This window comes from Malania oleifera, chromosome 7 (assembly GCF_029873635.1).
Source record: "Malania oleifera isolate guangnan ecotype guangnan chromosome 7, ASM2987363v1, whole genome shotgun sequence".
Classification (NCBI taxonomy): Eukaryota; Viridiplantae; Streptophyta; class Magnoliopsida; order Santalales; family Ximeniaceae; genus Malania; species Malania oleifera.
The window spans coordinates 97,364,282-97,378,008 of record NC_080423.1 but is presented as its reverse complement, the minus strand read 5'-3'; the positions used below and the strand labels follow the sequence as shown (position 1 = coordinate 97,378,008).

At 35.7% G+C, this 13,727-nt stretch overlaps 1 protein-coding gene across 7 annotated transcripts in view; it reads left to right on the top strand.

The window, feature by feature from the left end:
* LOC131159270 (alanine--tRNA ligase) overlaps nucleotides 1-13,727 on the top strand; it is a 56,457-nt gene that overhangs the window by 23,398 nt on the left and 19,332 nt on the right. For all 7 annotated transcript variants that reach the window (XR_009137772.1, XR_009137770.1, XR_009137769.1 and 4 more), the window contains exons 8-13: nucleotides 42-162; nucleotides 942-1,001; nucleotides 2,621-2,671; nucleotides 2,751-2,846; nucleotides 10,475-10,576; nucleotides 12,846-12,968. Coding sequence is in view for 2 of the 7 variants with exons in the window: in XM_058114016.1 (XP_057969999.1) it covers nucleotides 42-162; nucleotides 942-1,001; nucleotides 2,621-2,671; nucleotides 2,751-2,846; nucleotides 10,475-10,576; nucleotides 12,846-12,968 (553 nt within the window). In the remaining 5 variants the exon portion in view is untranslated. The remainder of the gene's footprint in view (nucleotides 1-41; nucleotides 163-941; nucleotides 1,002-2,620; nucleotides 2,672-2,750; nucleotides 2,847-10,474; nucleotides 10,577-12,845; nucleotides 12,969-13,727) is intronic.

Sequence of the window (13,727 nt, the reverse complement as noted above, 5' to 3'; positions counted from 1 at the left end):
CCGTTGTTGTTGATATTTAATGACTGTTCGGTTGAATCCAGGCTTGTAAAGGACGTGGTTAAAGTGATGGGGGATGTTTTCCCAGAGCTGAAACAGCATGAAGTGCATATCAGGGACATAGTTGTTGCTGAGGAAGCAAGTTTTGGCAAGACATTGCTTAAAGTAGGGCTTATTGAATCTGTCAATTCATTAAGTAATTTTGATCCAACTTTCTAGAATGGCTGAACTTTGATTGAAGTTGATATTATACATCTGTGATTACTTGTCCTAGAAATGTGTTATAAACTAAAAATGTTTGATGGACTTGCATGAATTTGGTGTTTTTTGTGTAGTTTTTTTTCTGGAATTTTGAATTTAAAAATATTACCATAAATGGTTGTAGTGTTTTCTTTGTAAGTTATCACTTTCTTGGATGAAAATGGAAAGTGAAAAAATTAGGCTCCCTTTTTGAGAGTTTGAAAATGGTAAAAAAAAATCTGTTTAAATGAGGAAGTTGTGTTCCTATTTGTACGACCAATTTTCCTTCTAAGAAAAGCATTTCCTGTTGATACATTCCTTTGCAATCCAGACACATCACTAAGGAAAATATATTTTTTTTTCTGGAAACATTTTCCACTTTTATATGGTGCTTAGAATTCAGTCCTGCAAAAAGAATGCTATATAGCAAGATGGTTTGTATCCTCATTATTGAGAGTGTAAATATTTTACAGCTACTTTTGGTTTGTAGCATTGTTGATTTAAATTCAAAAGGAATGAAAGTGGAAGCCTGTTTAATGCAAGATGCTTAATGCCTCGGCTTTAGGTGTGAATACTTTATGGCTTGATATTTGTTCAAAGTTCCCTTGCTGCAAGAAAACAAAGCATTCATTTCTATTTGATGAAAATTATATACGTGATAGTGTGCTATCAGCTTTATAACATGCTCATTTACCTGTCTACAGGGAATTGAGAAATTTAAGAAGGCTGCACAGGATGTTCAGGGAAAAATATTGAGTGGGCAGGCAAGTTTTTTTTTTTTTGCTTTTTAAAATAATTTCTAGCTTATTTAGAATCTTTTTGAAGACATATCCGGTGCTTTGTGCTTCAGAAGATAGAACTATATGCACTATGGCATGTTGTGAGTTGTATCAAACACACTTTTGTGTTTAGTCTCATGAAGTGGTTATGATGTGAAGTGTCTTTGTCACTGAATTACTTGCATAGATTCTTGTGCAATAGTGCAGTAGATATTTTATCTTTTATTTGGTTGATGTTGCTAGCCTGCAAAATAGGAAAGAAACTTGGGTGGCCCAGAGTGGCCTCCAGGGGGTGTCTCCAGTGCGTAAGTTAGAATTAGGATAGGAAAAAATGAGGGAGATATGGATTATAAGTAACAGCCACTATATCTTACCTCTGTTCCATCTTTTTCTCCCTTTTATTGGCTTATTTGAGGGGTTAATGCCCTGTGTTAATGGGAAAGTCACCTTTGGCATTATGAGGAGGGTTGTGTCTGTTATACCTCCTTAAAAGACCCTCTTCACCTTTGTAAAGCATGGGACAACTTTATTTTACCTTCATCAGATGCCTGCCGCTCCTGAGCCTAGAAGAGAAGTCTTCAGGGATTCAGGAGTTCACATGCATCCTATGTTTTATCTTAACCCATAAGAAATGAGTTCACAATCTCTCTTCTTGGTCATTTTGTGAAGTTTACCTGCTAGGACATTTTGGCTAAGGTGGATTGCTCTTCTTAGCTGTTATGCCAAGCTTAACAGCTCGCTCTTTTTTGGCCAAGGATGCCTGCCCCCCTTGGCAATTCTGCTAAGATTATCAGCTTGTTCATTTTGGCCATTTTGGCCAAGGCGGTCTGCTCTCCTTGGCCATTTTGTGATGGTTACCAGTTTGGTCATTTTAGCCAAGGTGGCCTGCTGCTTTCCATGAAGTTGGTTGAGACTTAAATGGGATCCACTTCCTAGGCGTTGTACTATCTCAGGCTTTCTTTTGAATTTGGTTCCCTCCATTTGATGGTTATGCAACTTGTAGGACTGGCCAAGTGAATGGACATGTTGTGCCTGCGGGTTTTTCTAGATGATCCTGATCATCTTCATTCCATCTGGGGATTCTTGGCCATTACTTTTGTTTATAAAATCCCCTTGTCTTCTTCCATTCCTCACCTCTTATCCTTGGAGAAATTTGTAGAGCATTTGGCGGAAGCAGTTCAAGTTTGTCCTAATTTCTTCATAGGTACGCTTCTCCTCCTACAGTTCTTCACTTATTCTTCATTTGTTATTCACCTAGTCTCCATTTCTTCTTACTAGTTGGTTCAAAACCGTAAATAGAGCTAGAACAAATGATTAAGCCTTCATGGTTCAATTGATGATTATTTATTTAAATTAAAACCTTTCCTTGATCACTCAAAAGTTCAATTATTTGATTGGTTGTCGATCATGTGATGTGGTTAGGCAGCCTAACCTTATAATTTCTCGTTGAGAAAAGGGATGCCTACCAGATCTGCACTCCACAGTTTCAAGATGGAGAAACAGAGCCAAACTATGGATTTTTGGTTGTATAATATTATGTAAACTTTTGATTAAAAGGCTCTAATATCTGCTTCTGGGTCTCTGAATCTGTAATTTTTTTGCAGGATGCCTTTGTTTTGTGGGACACATACGGATTTCCTTTAGATTTGACTCAGGTATCTGGACTTCATATTGTTTGATGATTTACATATTCTTCTGTGTGGATTGGGGCTTTATCACTTTTTATTTTACCAGTTGATGGCAGAAGAAAGAGGCCTACTTGTTGATGTTAAGGGATTTAATTCTGCTATGGATGAAGCAAGGGAGAGATCAAGGAGTGCTCAGAATAAGGTATATTATTTGCTTTGTCCGTTATTATCTTTTATATGCCCATCATCACTAAATTGGTCGCTGAATCACATATATGTTATGCAGCAAATGCTATAAAAGAAGAGAAATTAAAAAATATTGGGAAAAAAATAGTAATGCTGACTAAAAATTGGATAAAGTCTGTGAAAGGATATCAAAACTACATTGTGTTTCACATGATTTATTAAAATGAGCAGGACTTCTGAGTATTGTTTACTAAAACTTGTTCACACTTTGGAGTACCAAGTACTTGCATTGTGATTTAATGTTTTGATAAAAATTGTTGGAAGTTATTTATGGTGAATAAACACTTCATAGGTAAGCATTGTGTTTGAAAATTAAGCAATTATGTTCTTTGTTTCCTGTGTTAAATTTATTCTTTTCTCTTCATAGCAGGAAGAATCCTACATACATTATCAGTAGACAAAAAGTTTAGAAATGGTTTTCTCACACCCTATCATTTTGCAAAATAATCCACAATAAGTAATTTCCTTGCATTCGTATGGTTATGGCTTATGGGTGTGTGCAAAATAACCTTCCATAAACGGAAGGTAGGACACAAAAGTACACAGAAAACATGCATGTAGCAACACTAGCATCAAAGGGCATCCATGCTTTATCTATGCAGCTACTGCAAAGTCGCTTCTATATAAGAAAATGAGAATAATGAAAAATAAGGGGACATTTCTTAGTAAGGGGGAATAGATATGACATGCACATGTTATACACCTGTTTATATGTTTATGTGCTAGTTACTTTGGCCTGCAATTGCTTTGTGCTCTTGATGATGCACATGTTGATTTTTGTGATGCTTAAAAAGGAGCTTTCATAGTGTTGTTAGACTTGATGGCTAATTGTTGAACAGTTTTTAATTAAAAATCACAAATGTGATTAGTGATAAAACCATCTTCTACCATGCTTGTCAATCTACCATTTGGCCATGGCTGCATGGACATATTGGAGCAGTGTCATTCCATCGAGAAAAATAGTGGTACTAGATGACAGTATCTAAAGAACTCTGAAATGTTGCAGAGTCATACAAAAGTGCATGCTTGTAATATTAAAACAATATAAAAAAGGTAAATGCATCATACACTATGGCCACATTATTGTGGCCTGAGTATTAATTAATTTAATTTAATTTAATTTGCTGTTGCTATTCTCCAAAGTACATTTCATCAAGCTCTAATGCATTACCATTTGGATCAACTCCGTCTTGATCCAGCACCTTGTTCTCATTCTTCTATTGTTCATGCAATGCATCCCTCACACTACATTGCCTGATAAAATCATGGAAAATCATTTGGTTGCAATGGTGTGAAGTTGTATTCTCAGATTCACTATTTGAAAGACATAAAACCACCAAAAAAGAAACAAAAACGAAATTGCACAAGGGAACAGAACAAAGGGCCTTCTTTGGTCTCCAAAGGGCCAATCCTAGTCTGTTAATTTTGAATTAAAAATAAAAAAAATAATAAGAACCAATTGAAATGGTTTTATGAAATTGAATAAATGAATAATGTATTTATTATATAGCGGCCACACAATTTAGGATTCCTGTTTAGTGGAATCTTATAAAAAAGTAAAAACATTCATTAAAAGAGATAAATCAGTTAAATTATAAATTGAACAATTGACTCCTGAGATTGCTAGATTAAAAAGTAAACATGCTCAAGAAATTGGATTAATTAGTTAAATTAAATTGAATAATTGACTCTTGATATAACTAGGTTAAGAGATTGCATAGCAAAAGAATATTTACAATTTAAATAGTCAAATATGCACGGATCCCTGCTTGTAAGTAAAATATGTTTTTAGATTTGCAAAGGAATGGGGCGTGACTATAGTTATTAGAGGCACAATAGGAACTAAGTGCAAAGGGTCCTTGGGGCATTGGAATGGAAAGATGAGTTGTGCATTTATTAAAAAAGGGTGTATGTGACAAATTCTGTTTTTTTTTTTCAATACAAATTACCATTAATGTGTTAGGATTCCCAAATGAATTGGGATTTATAATTAATATGATTCTCAAATCAACTTGGATTCTATATAATATTAAGATTATTTAATGTTGTTAGGATTCCCAAATCAATTGGATTTCTTATTAACGTTGTTATGATTCTCAAGTCAATTGGGATTCTATTTAATGTTAGGATTATTTAATGTTTGTAGGATTCCCAAATCAATTAGGATTTGAGGGGATATTTTATAGTCCTAATAGGAGTAAGTTTCTCTACCTTATATATATGTGACCCCTACGAGGCTTTTGGCATTCAAGAAAGCAATGAAGCAATAACATAATTTATAGCCTTTGACTATTTGGAGGTAGATCCCATCAAAGTGATCAAACCCTATTTTCTCTTAGTATTTTCCCTTCTTTAAATTTCCCCAATTTCTTCACGATAAAACCTTGGGGTCTCATCATTTGGTATTAGAGCTGAGGTTCTTGTGGATGCCATTAACCCATGACAAACGCAAGATCTTGGAATTATTGATCTTTACTCATATGCAATGGCCTTAGAAAATTCTATAGAATCCCATATGGAAGCTACGCTAAAGGCTGAACTTAGCAATATGCTTAAGTCTCAATTTGAAGAGATCTAGGCATCACTCTCTAAAGTACTTAGTACATCTTCCTATAAAGATAGAGAAGATGATGTCTCTACATCAGTTAATTGTGGGAGTTGCCATACATGCGTGAAGGAGGTTCCTAAACAGAGTATGATCATGGTCCTTTTCGTATGAAAGTGAAATTTCCTTAGTGGGAGAGTGATGACCCTACTAGTTAGGTATCTAGGGTTGAAAAACACTTTCGCTTTCACCGCCCTCTAGAAATATCTAAAGTTGAGAATTGAGATTGCTTTTATTAGTCCGGACGGCGATGCTATTCAATGGTATGATTGGTTTGAAGCTCGTTATTGAATGCCTTCATGGAAAAAATTTGTTTCTGGATTACTTGATCAACTTGGGCCCATTGGATATGAGAATATCGGTGGAGAGCTTGCTAAAATACGTCAAACTAACGCAGTGTTGGAGTATTAGACACAATTTGAGTGACTATAAAATAGGACTAAAGATTGGAGTGAGAACCACTCGGTCCTTTTATTGAAGGTCTCCTACCTGACATTCGAAACATGAGGTCAAAGTGTGTTGACCATGGACTATGACCGTTGCAATTTCCTTTGCATGGTTAGAAGAATAAAAGTTGGGAGAAGAGCGACATCACTCTAGTGAGACTATTAGCAAGCAGAATGTTAGCAACACTGTCATACCACCTGCTTCTTACAATCCTCCTTTCAAATGGTTGACTCAAGAGGAACTTAAAGAGCGAATGATAAAAGGTTTGTGCTGGCATTGTGATGAAAAGTGGTATAGAGAGCACCATTGCAAAAAAGGACAACTCTTGATGATTGAACTAGTGGAGAGGCCAAAGGCCCAGAAGAGGTTGAGGATGATCCCCCTTATTCAGATTAGGAAGGTATGAATTTTGATGGTAATAATGAATCTATCACTTCACTTCATGCTTAAGTTGGTTATGCTAATCCTCAAACCATGAAAATCAGTGGCTTCGTAAATGCCAACCTGTTACTATCTTAATTGATATGGATAGCTCTAACAATTTCTTGGTCACTAAAATTACTAAACAACTAGCCTATCCTGTGGAGCAATGTGGAAAGTTTGATGTGAGGGTTGATGGAAGAACCTTGACATGTTAGAGCAAGTGTCCGAAGGTTAAACTTACTATGCAAAATCATGGGTTGTATGTTAATTTCTTTTTGTTGTCACTAGAAGACTGTGAAGTGGTTTTGGGTATTGAATGGTTAAGGACTTCAGGTGATACAGATTGGAATTTCTGTAAACTGGTTATGAAGTTCGCTATGAATGGCCAAAGACAGATTCTTAAAGGAAAACATTGTCATAATATCAGTACAGTTTCAACCCATGGTATAGAGAAGCTCCTTAAAAAGGAGCGACATTGTTTCCTAGTACAACTTCGAGCACCAGAGGAGTTACAACATCAATCTGACTAGATCATTTAGGACATTTGCAAACTGTACTCACCTCTTCATGAGCATCATATGTTTGTCAAGAAATCTAAATGCAGTTTTGCTTGACCGCACGTGGAATACCTTGGGCATACTGCTTCCCAAGAAGGTGTTTCAATTGACCCTTCTAAAATATTGGTGATGACAGCTTGGCCTATTCTACAAACAATAAAAATGTTGAGGATTTTTGGGATTGGTTGATTACTATTGCAAGCTTGTCAAGGATTATGGAACGATTAGCACTTTACGGACCGCTCTACTGAAAAATTATGCATTCAAACAAACCATTGTCAAGCTTAAGTGTCGTCCACATGAATTCTTGCCTTGCCAGATTTCAACAAGGTGTTCATCATTGAGTCTAATGCATCAGGAGTTGGCATTGGTGCAGTTTTAATGCAAGACAGATGCCCCATTGCTTTTAGCAGTAAGGTTTTTTCTCCATCCCACATCGACATGACTGACAAAGAGATGCTTGCCATTGTGCAAGCTGCTACAAAATGGAGAAATTCTCAGAGTTTATTGCTACTCAGCCTTGAGGACAAGGCTGGTTTGAAGGAGGCGAGAATGTTAGGATTCTCAAATGAATTGGGATTTCTAATTAATATAATTGCCAAATCAATTAGGATTCTATTTAATATTAGGATGATTTAATGTTTTTAGAATTCCCAAATCAATTGGGATAGGATTGTTTAATGTTTGCTAGGATTCCCGAATCAATTAGGATTCAAGGGGATATTTTATAGTCCTAATAGGAGTAAGTTTCTCTACCCTATATGTATGTGACCCCTATGGGGCTTTTGGCATTCAAAAAAACAATGAAGCAATAACATAGTTCATAGCGTTTGGCTAATTTGGAGGATCCCCTTGAAGTAACCAAAGGCTATGAATTATATTAGTGATTCATTGCTTGTTTGAATGCCAAAAGCCCGGTAGGGTTCACATATATATAGGGTACAGAAACTTATGCCTATTAGGACTGTAAAATATCCCCTCAAATCCTAATTGATTTGGGAATCCTATCAAACATTAAATAATCCTAACAGTAAATAGAATCCAATTGATACACATTAATTAGAAATCCCAATTGATCTGGGAGTCCTAACAGCATTAAATAATTCTAATATTAAATAGAATCCTAATTGATTTGGGAATCATATGAATTAGAAATCCCTATTCATTTGGGAATCCTAACATAAGGCTCATTCAAAATGCACATGTGAACACCACTACTCTGAGCTGCAGCAGGAAGAAGCCAATTGAATCAATGCACAGTGATTAGTAGAGTTCGATAAATTTTTTTTTTTGGTTCAAAATAAAATTTCCCTTGCTCAGTACTTGTATATTGACCAAAATTTTCGAAGGCCTTGAGGCTTGAGAACTTTATTTTGGAAAAACATTCCTAGGTGTTTTGCGTCCTAATCATGTTAGGCAAAACTAAAAGGGGCTGTCTTCATTTTCGTCATTGTACAAGTGACAACTTATGGCAACATATTTGTTATGTTAGTTTTTTTGGGTTGTCTGCTTTCACAAAAACTGAATACTAGATTGTTTCTAGTTTCTGTGGAACTTATTGGTACGTTATTTTATTATCCAAATATTGATTTTTGTGGATTAGATCATTCCTTTATACAAATTTTTAATTAAAATAAAAATAAAATGACCATTTGAACTTAAAATATAACTAAAATAAAAATGTTTTCAGAAGATCTCTACAAATTTGGAAAAAGAAGTCATTAAAAAAATATCATTTTTACCATTTCTCAATTATCATGTTCAACAGATTGTTTTTGGAGTACTAAAAAGTTTTAAAAGATAGTAATAACATTAAATAACTATAATTAATTTTTATTTTTTTTGTAATATTTTATAGATTATATTATTTTGCATTTTAATTATTTTAATCATATTTATTAAATGTTATTTGATTCAAGGACAAATGAATATAATTTTACTTTTTATCTTTGAATATATTAGCAAAACAGGTCTCTAGTGTTCATTTTTTAGGTTCAATTTTTGGTTTTGAGTTTTTGTTTCTGGTTTTTATTTCCATAATTTTTGGTAGTGGTACCAACAAAGCCCCTAAGTTTCTCAAGCCTTGAGTTTTGAGGAAAAATCTCCCTGAACTTGAACTTGGGAGTGCTTTCAATCTTTCTTCAATTTTGTCTTTGAATGGGAGAGTTGACATATTTATTCTTCCCAGTCTTTAATTTTAAGTTTTTTTTATTTGAATTCCAGAGTGCAGGCCTCGGATCAACAGTAAGGTTGTTCCTTTGTGATCGTTTGGTCACAGGTTCGAGCCCGAGGAAACAGACGCTTTGCATAAAAGTAGGGGTTAGGCTGTGTACCTATGACAACCCTCCCCCTGCCTCTTGCAATGCAGGGAGCCTTGTGGCCCGGGGATGCCTTTTTTATTGAATTCCAGTTAAGAATATTTACTTGTTTACATGAAAAATCTCAGGTAACCATTTAGTTGAATGTTTTCACTTGTAAAATAAGCTGCTGATTTTTCTGTAAGACCAAATCCAAAATATGCTGCTTTCCGAATATGCAGATGTGCTTTTTTTGTGCCTAGCACAAAGCTGGCATTCTTGATGTAGATCACCCCATCCAAGTCTACTTAAAGCACAAGCCTTGCTGCATATGCTTTGCTCCTGAGGCATAAAAAATTACGAAAATAGACATGATGGTCATAAGCACAGAGCCCTTTTGCTTGAAACTGTTATATTTGCATAGTTATAAGGCACAAGTGAACAACAAACACCCAAAAAAATTTTTTAAAAGAAAATTTTGCCCAATGGCAGGCTGTGAAAACCGATCTTTATTGAAAAGCCATATTACCATGAATAGTCGGGAAACCATGCCCATTAATTTTGTACTAAATAAAAATTATAGAAATTCAAAAAATACACCACAAAATTTCAATTTTTTGGCTTTTTATTTTTTTAATAATAGAAGTAGAAAGCATTAATTTTTCCTTTTTATATTTTTGACAAGTTAAGATGGAAAATATATTAGAAAGCCACCAATATAGAAATGAGGTGGTGAAAGATCAGCAATATCAGTGGCAGTCCACATGTTCATTGGGTTCTGCATGCTAAAACCATAATTTTGAAGTATAAATCCACCTGCAACTCATGAAACCAAAATCTTGGAGTTTGGACCCGCCTATGTTTATGTCAGGGGAGAGAATGAGAGACGACCCTTCTTCATAGAAGTTATCATGGTCTAAAACAATAAATTTGACATGGAAATCTATAAGTGATGTAAAGTACAGGAAAAAAAAAATTGGGACATTATCAAAAATTGAGCTGTTCCTCAATATCTCACTTTTTTTTTTTTGATAAGAAAATTCACCCTGGATCTCACATTAATGCCCTATTTATTCAGATGTAAGGCTAACATTGATACAATTGAAAAGCCTTAATTTCTATTAATAAAAAATAATACAGAAAATTTCTTGCATGAAAATTATGGACCACCAACGTTGTTAAGTCATTCAAAATGCTGCCCAAAGCTGTATATGATATAAAAATCTTATGCATGTGTTTGTATGTATATTGGCAGCAAGCTGGTGGTACTATTGTCATGGATGCTGATGCCACATCAGCATTACACAGGAAGGGGGTTGCAGCTACAAATGATCTCAGCAAGTTCACATGGTTCCAGGTTAGTATACATTATTTTTCTGCTGAATTTCTAGAAGCAGAATTATGTTTCAAACTGTCATTTGGGATGTTTGTGTTGTGATGTTGCTATTGGTTATTAGCAATTGTAACAGTTCCATAAATATCAGTTGCAACTTCATCACCAGAAAACATACAGAAAAGTAGTTATAATTGTATAGTTGTAGTATATGCGAGCATGCATGGTCTCACATGCACAGCATGGGCATGCACATGTGAGTACATGCATGAACCTGTGAATGAACCTATGGAGCTGTGAATAGACATATTATTTCCACTGCTCGCACTGCACATTCCCAGTTACTCCACTTTTGTGGCCATGCCATCACTGCTATCATTTCTAACCACACTGCTCATGTTACGGTGCCTGCACATTGCTACAGCCTTGCCTCCAACACCGCCACTGGCACACCACTGCTACCAAGACCTACTTACAATCAATTTTACACTTGCCACCAGCTCCACCTATTTCATTAAGTCCATGGCACACTTTGTTGCTATTGACTCTCCACTGATGTCAACTCTTTGCAACTGCATGAACACAAGTACTTGTTACTCTACCACATTGCAATCTGTTGAGTTAATCTCAGTGAAGGTATCAAGGGGTGCAACGTCTTTGTCATACATAAAGTGGAAACAAGATAAAGCTAAAGAAAACTTTCCCAACTATTCTTTGTTTGCACCTAAGCAATCCCAAATAATGCGAAGACTAGCTCTCACTGGTATCTGCTTAAATGGGTACTGTGTAATTTTTATTTGATGCCTTTGTTTAAAATGATTTTCTGTGCAACTGAGTTTGTGCAATATGGGTATAAACTTTTAACCAACAGAAATGTGCAGAAGAACCTCATGCGGAACTGGAGGTTGTTCTACTTTTCTTGTGTTTGGCTTGTTTCCTATTCCTTCTATGTCGCAGGGTTGAAATGAAAAAATATTTGTGACTTTTCCAATGTTTTCTCACATTTTCAATAAAATGTCCTGAGCATGGACCAGGCCTAGTTTGGTTTAGGTTGGGCCTAGGGATAGTACTAAGATTACTTGCCTCACCCTGAGCCCAGGCCAATCATCAGGCTTGTCTCACCCTTGCTCAGGCCTGCCTTAAAAGATCAATGAGTGTGCCAAGGAATGCTTGCTTAAGAAAGGGACACACATGAAGATCTTCAAATAAAATAAAAAATATAAAAATTTGTCAAACTACTTTGAGCTGAGTCCTAAATGGGACTCATGGCCAAGCCTGGACATGAGACATCATACCTCAGATGTGGGATGAGAGTTTCATTTAAACTCTCATTCCACACACTTATTCCGTATGAGTGGGATGAGGAAGTGGGGCTTTGGGCATTTCACTCTTGCCAGACTAAACTACGTCCATCGCTTCGATTTCACAATACTTATGACTATTTCTATCACAACCACATCATTTAAAAACCACCACTTTAATCTCTGAAATTATCAGTCCCTCCATTTTGAGCTCCATGACCTCCACGTCTGCCCCCATTAATATCCTTTGCGTCACCTGCACATTTTTTTTTTTGGTGGGGGGGGGTGATTGTTCTCTAAATGCTTAATCGTTACAGTCACACTGTAGATGAAAATACATGGCATGTTAGTGGCCTTTTATCATTGTGAACCCTTTACGCCTGGAAGACTTTTTATCATATGAGCTTTTGGCATATGGCATATTTAGAAGAACATCTTGAATTTAATTCAAAAAGGCTCAAATCAGAATGATGTGACAGTGTTGATGCTTTTTTTTTTTTTTTCAGTGGTACCATGCACTTTGATTCCTTTTTCTTGGGGTACATATTACTTTTGATTTTGTAATTATGAATAGTTTTAAGTGGTTACAGATTTTCATAGGTAGTTTCAAATCATTAAATGTGTGATATATATTTTTTTAAATATACTTTTAATTTTGGAATATTATGACCCAAAAGTGTAGGTTGAAAACTGCCTAAAGTTCTCTTAGTTGATTAGAGATTATTTGTGGTTTAATTAGTTTACTCCTTGGTCCAACTTAGAACTGATCATGCTCTAGTTTTTCCTTCAAGCATTAATATAAACCCTTTAAAGTTATCGCTTATGATTTTTTTCTTGCATGGTTTATATGGATGGCCTACAATTTTATATCTGATTTTTCCATTATTTGATTTGTCCCTACTTTCATTTGTAGTTTTCTAATCCCCCCTCTCTGTTCTCTGCCTCTTCTTTATTTCTTGTTGATGTTTTTAACACTTCATCAACTGTTTCAGGATCATGAAAGTGTAATAAGAGCTATTTACACTGGATCTGAGTTCTTGGAAACTGCTGCTGGTGTTGGTGAAGTTGGTATTGTTTTGGAAACCACAAGTTTTTATGCTGAGCAAGGTGGTCAGGTATTGTGCAACCTATGTCTTTTTTGAACTCCTTCACCTGATGACATATTGTTGTAAACACTGGAATTTCGATGCATGGGTTCTTTCAACTAGACTTGGGACCTAAATGATGAATACTGTCGTGTTTAACATGCGTATAGTGAACTGCAAAATGGCGTGAAATTTGAGTAATTTTAACTTGTCAGCCACTGTGGCAGATCATTTATTTAGGAGACTAGTAGAACATGACCATTATGGGGAAATTTCATGGTTATGCTCTATTTTGTGATTGGGTATTGAGGCTTGAATAAATTCTTCGTTGCACTTAAATGAATCACTGAACAAGTATTACTTCGCTTGAGCATTTCTAATTAGAGATTTGTTTTATATTTTTCATTTGATTTTTGTAAAGAGGGTATGTTGGAACAATCAAATATGGCAGCCTTCATTGGGCATGACAACTGGAGGTCCTACCAGCTCATGAACCAATGCCAGGAGAGGTCTTGTGAACAAGCCCTCAGAAAATGATTCTTCCTTGGTGGAATCTGTTCAAGCTGTCATGACATTATGCTCCCCGCCCCCTATAGACCATCCCATGTCTGAAAATCACATTCATGCTAAAATCTTTTTGCGCTGTTGTCCCCTTGGGTTCAAACTCATGACCTCCCTCCAATGCAAGCCCTTACAACCAAGGACTTAAATTTCGGTTGAAATTTTGACATTTCAATCGAAATCTCGAATTTCGAGGGGTCCTGAAAGGAAATTGAGATACAGATTTGA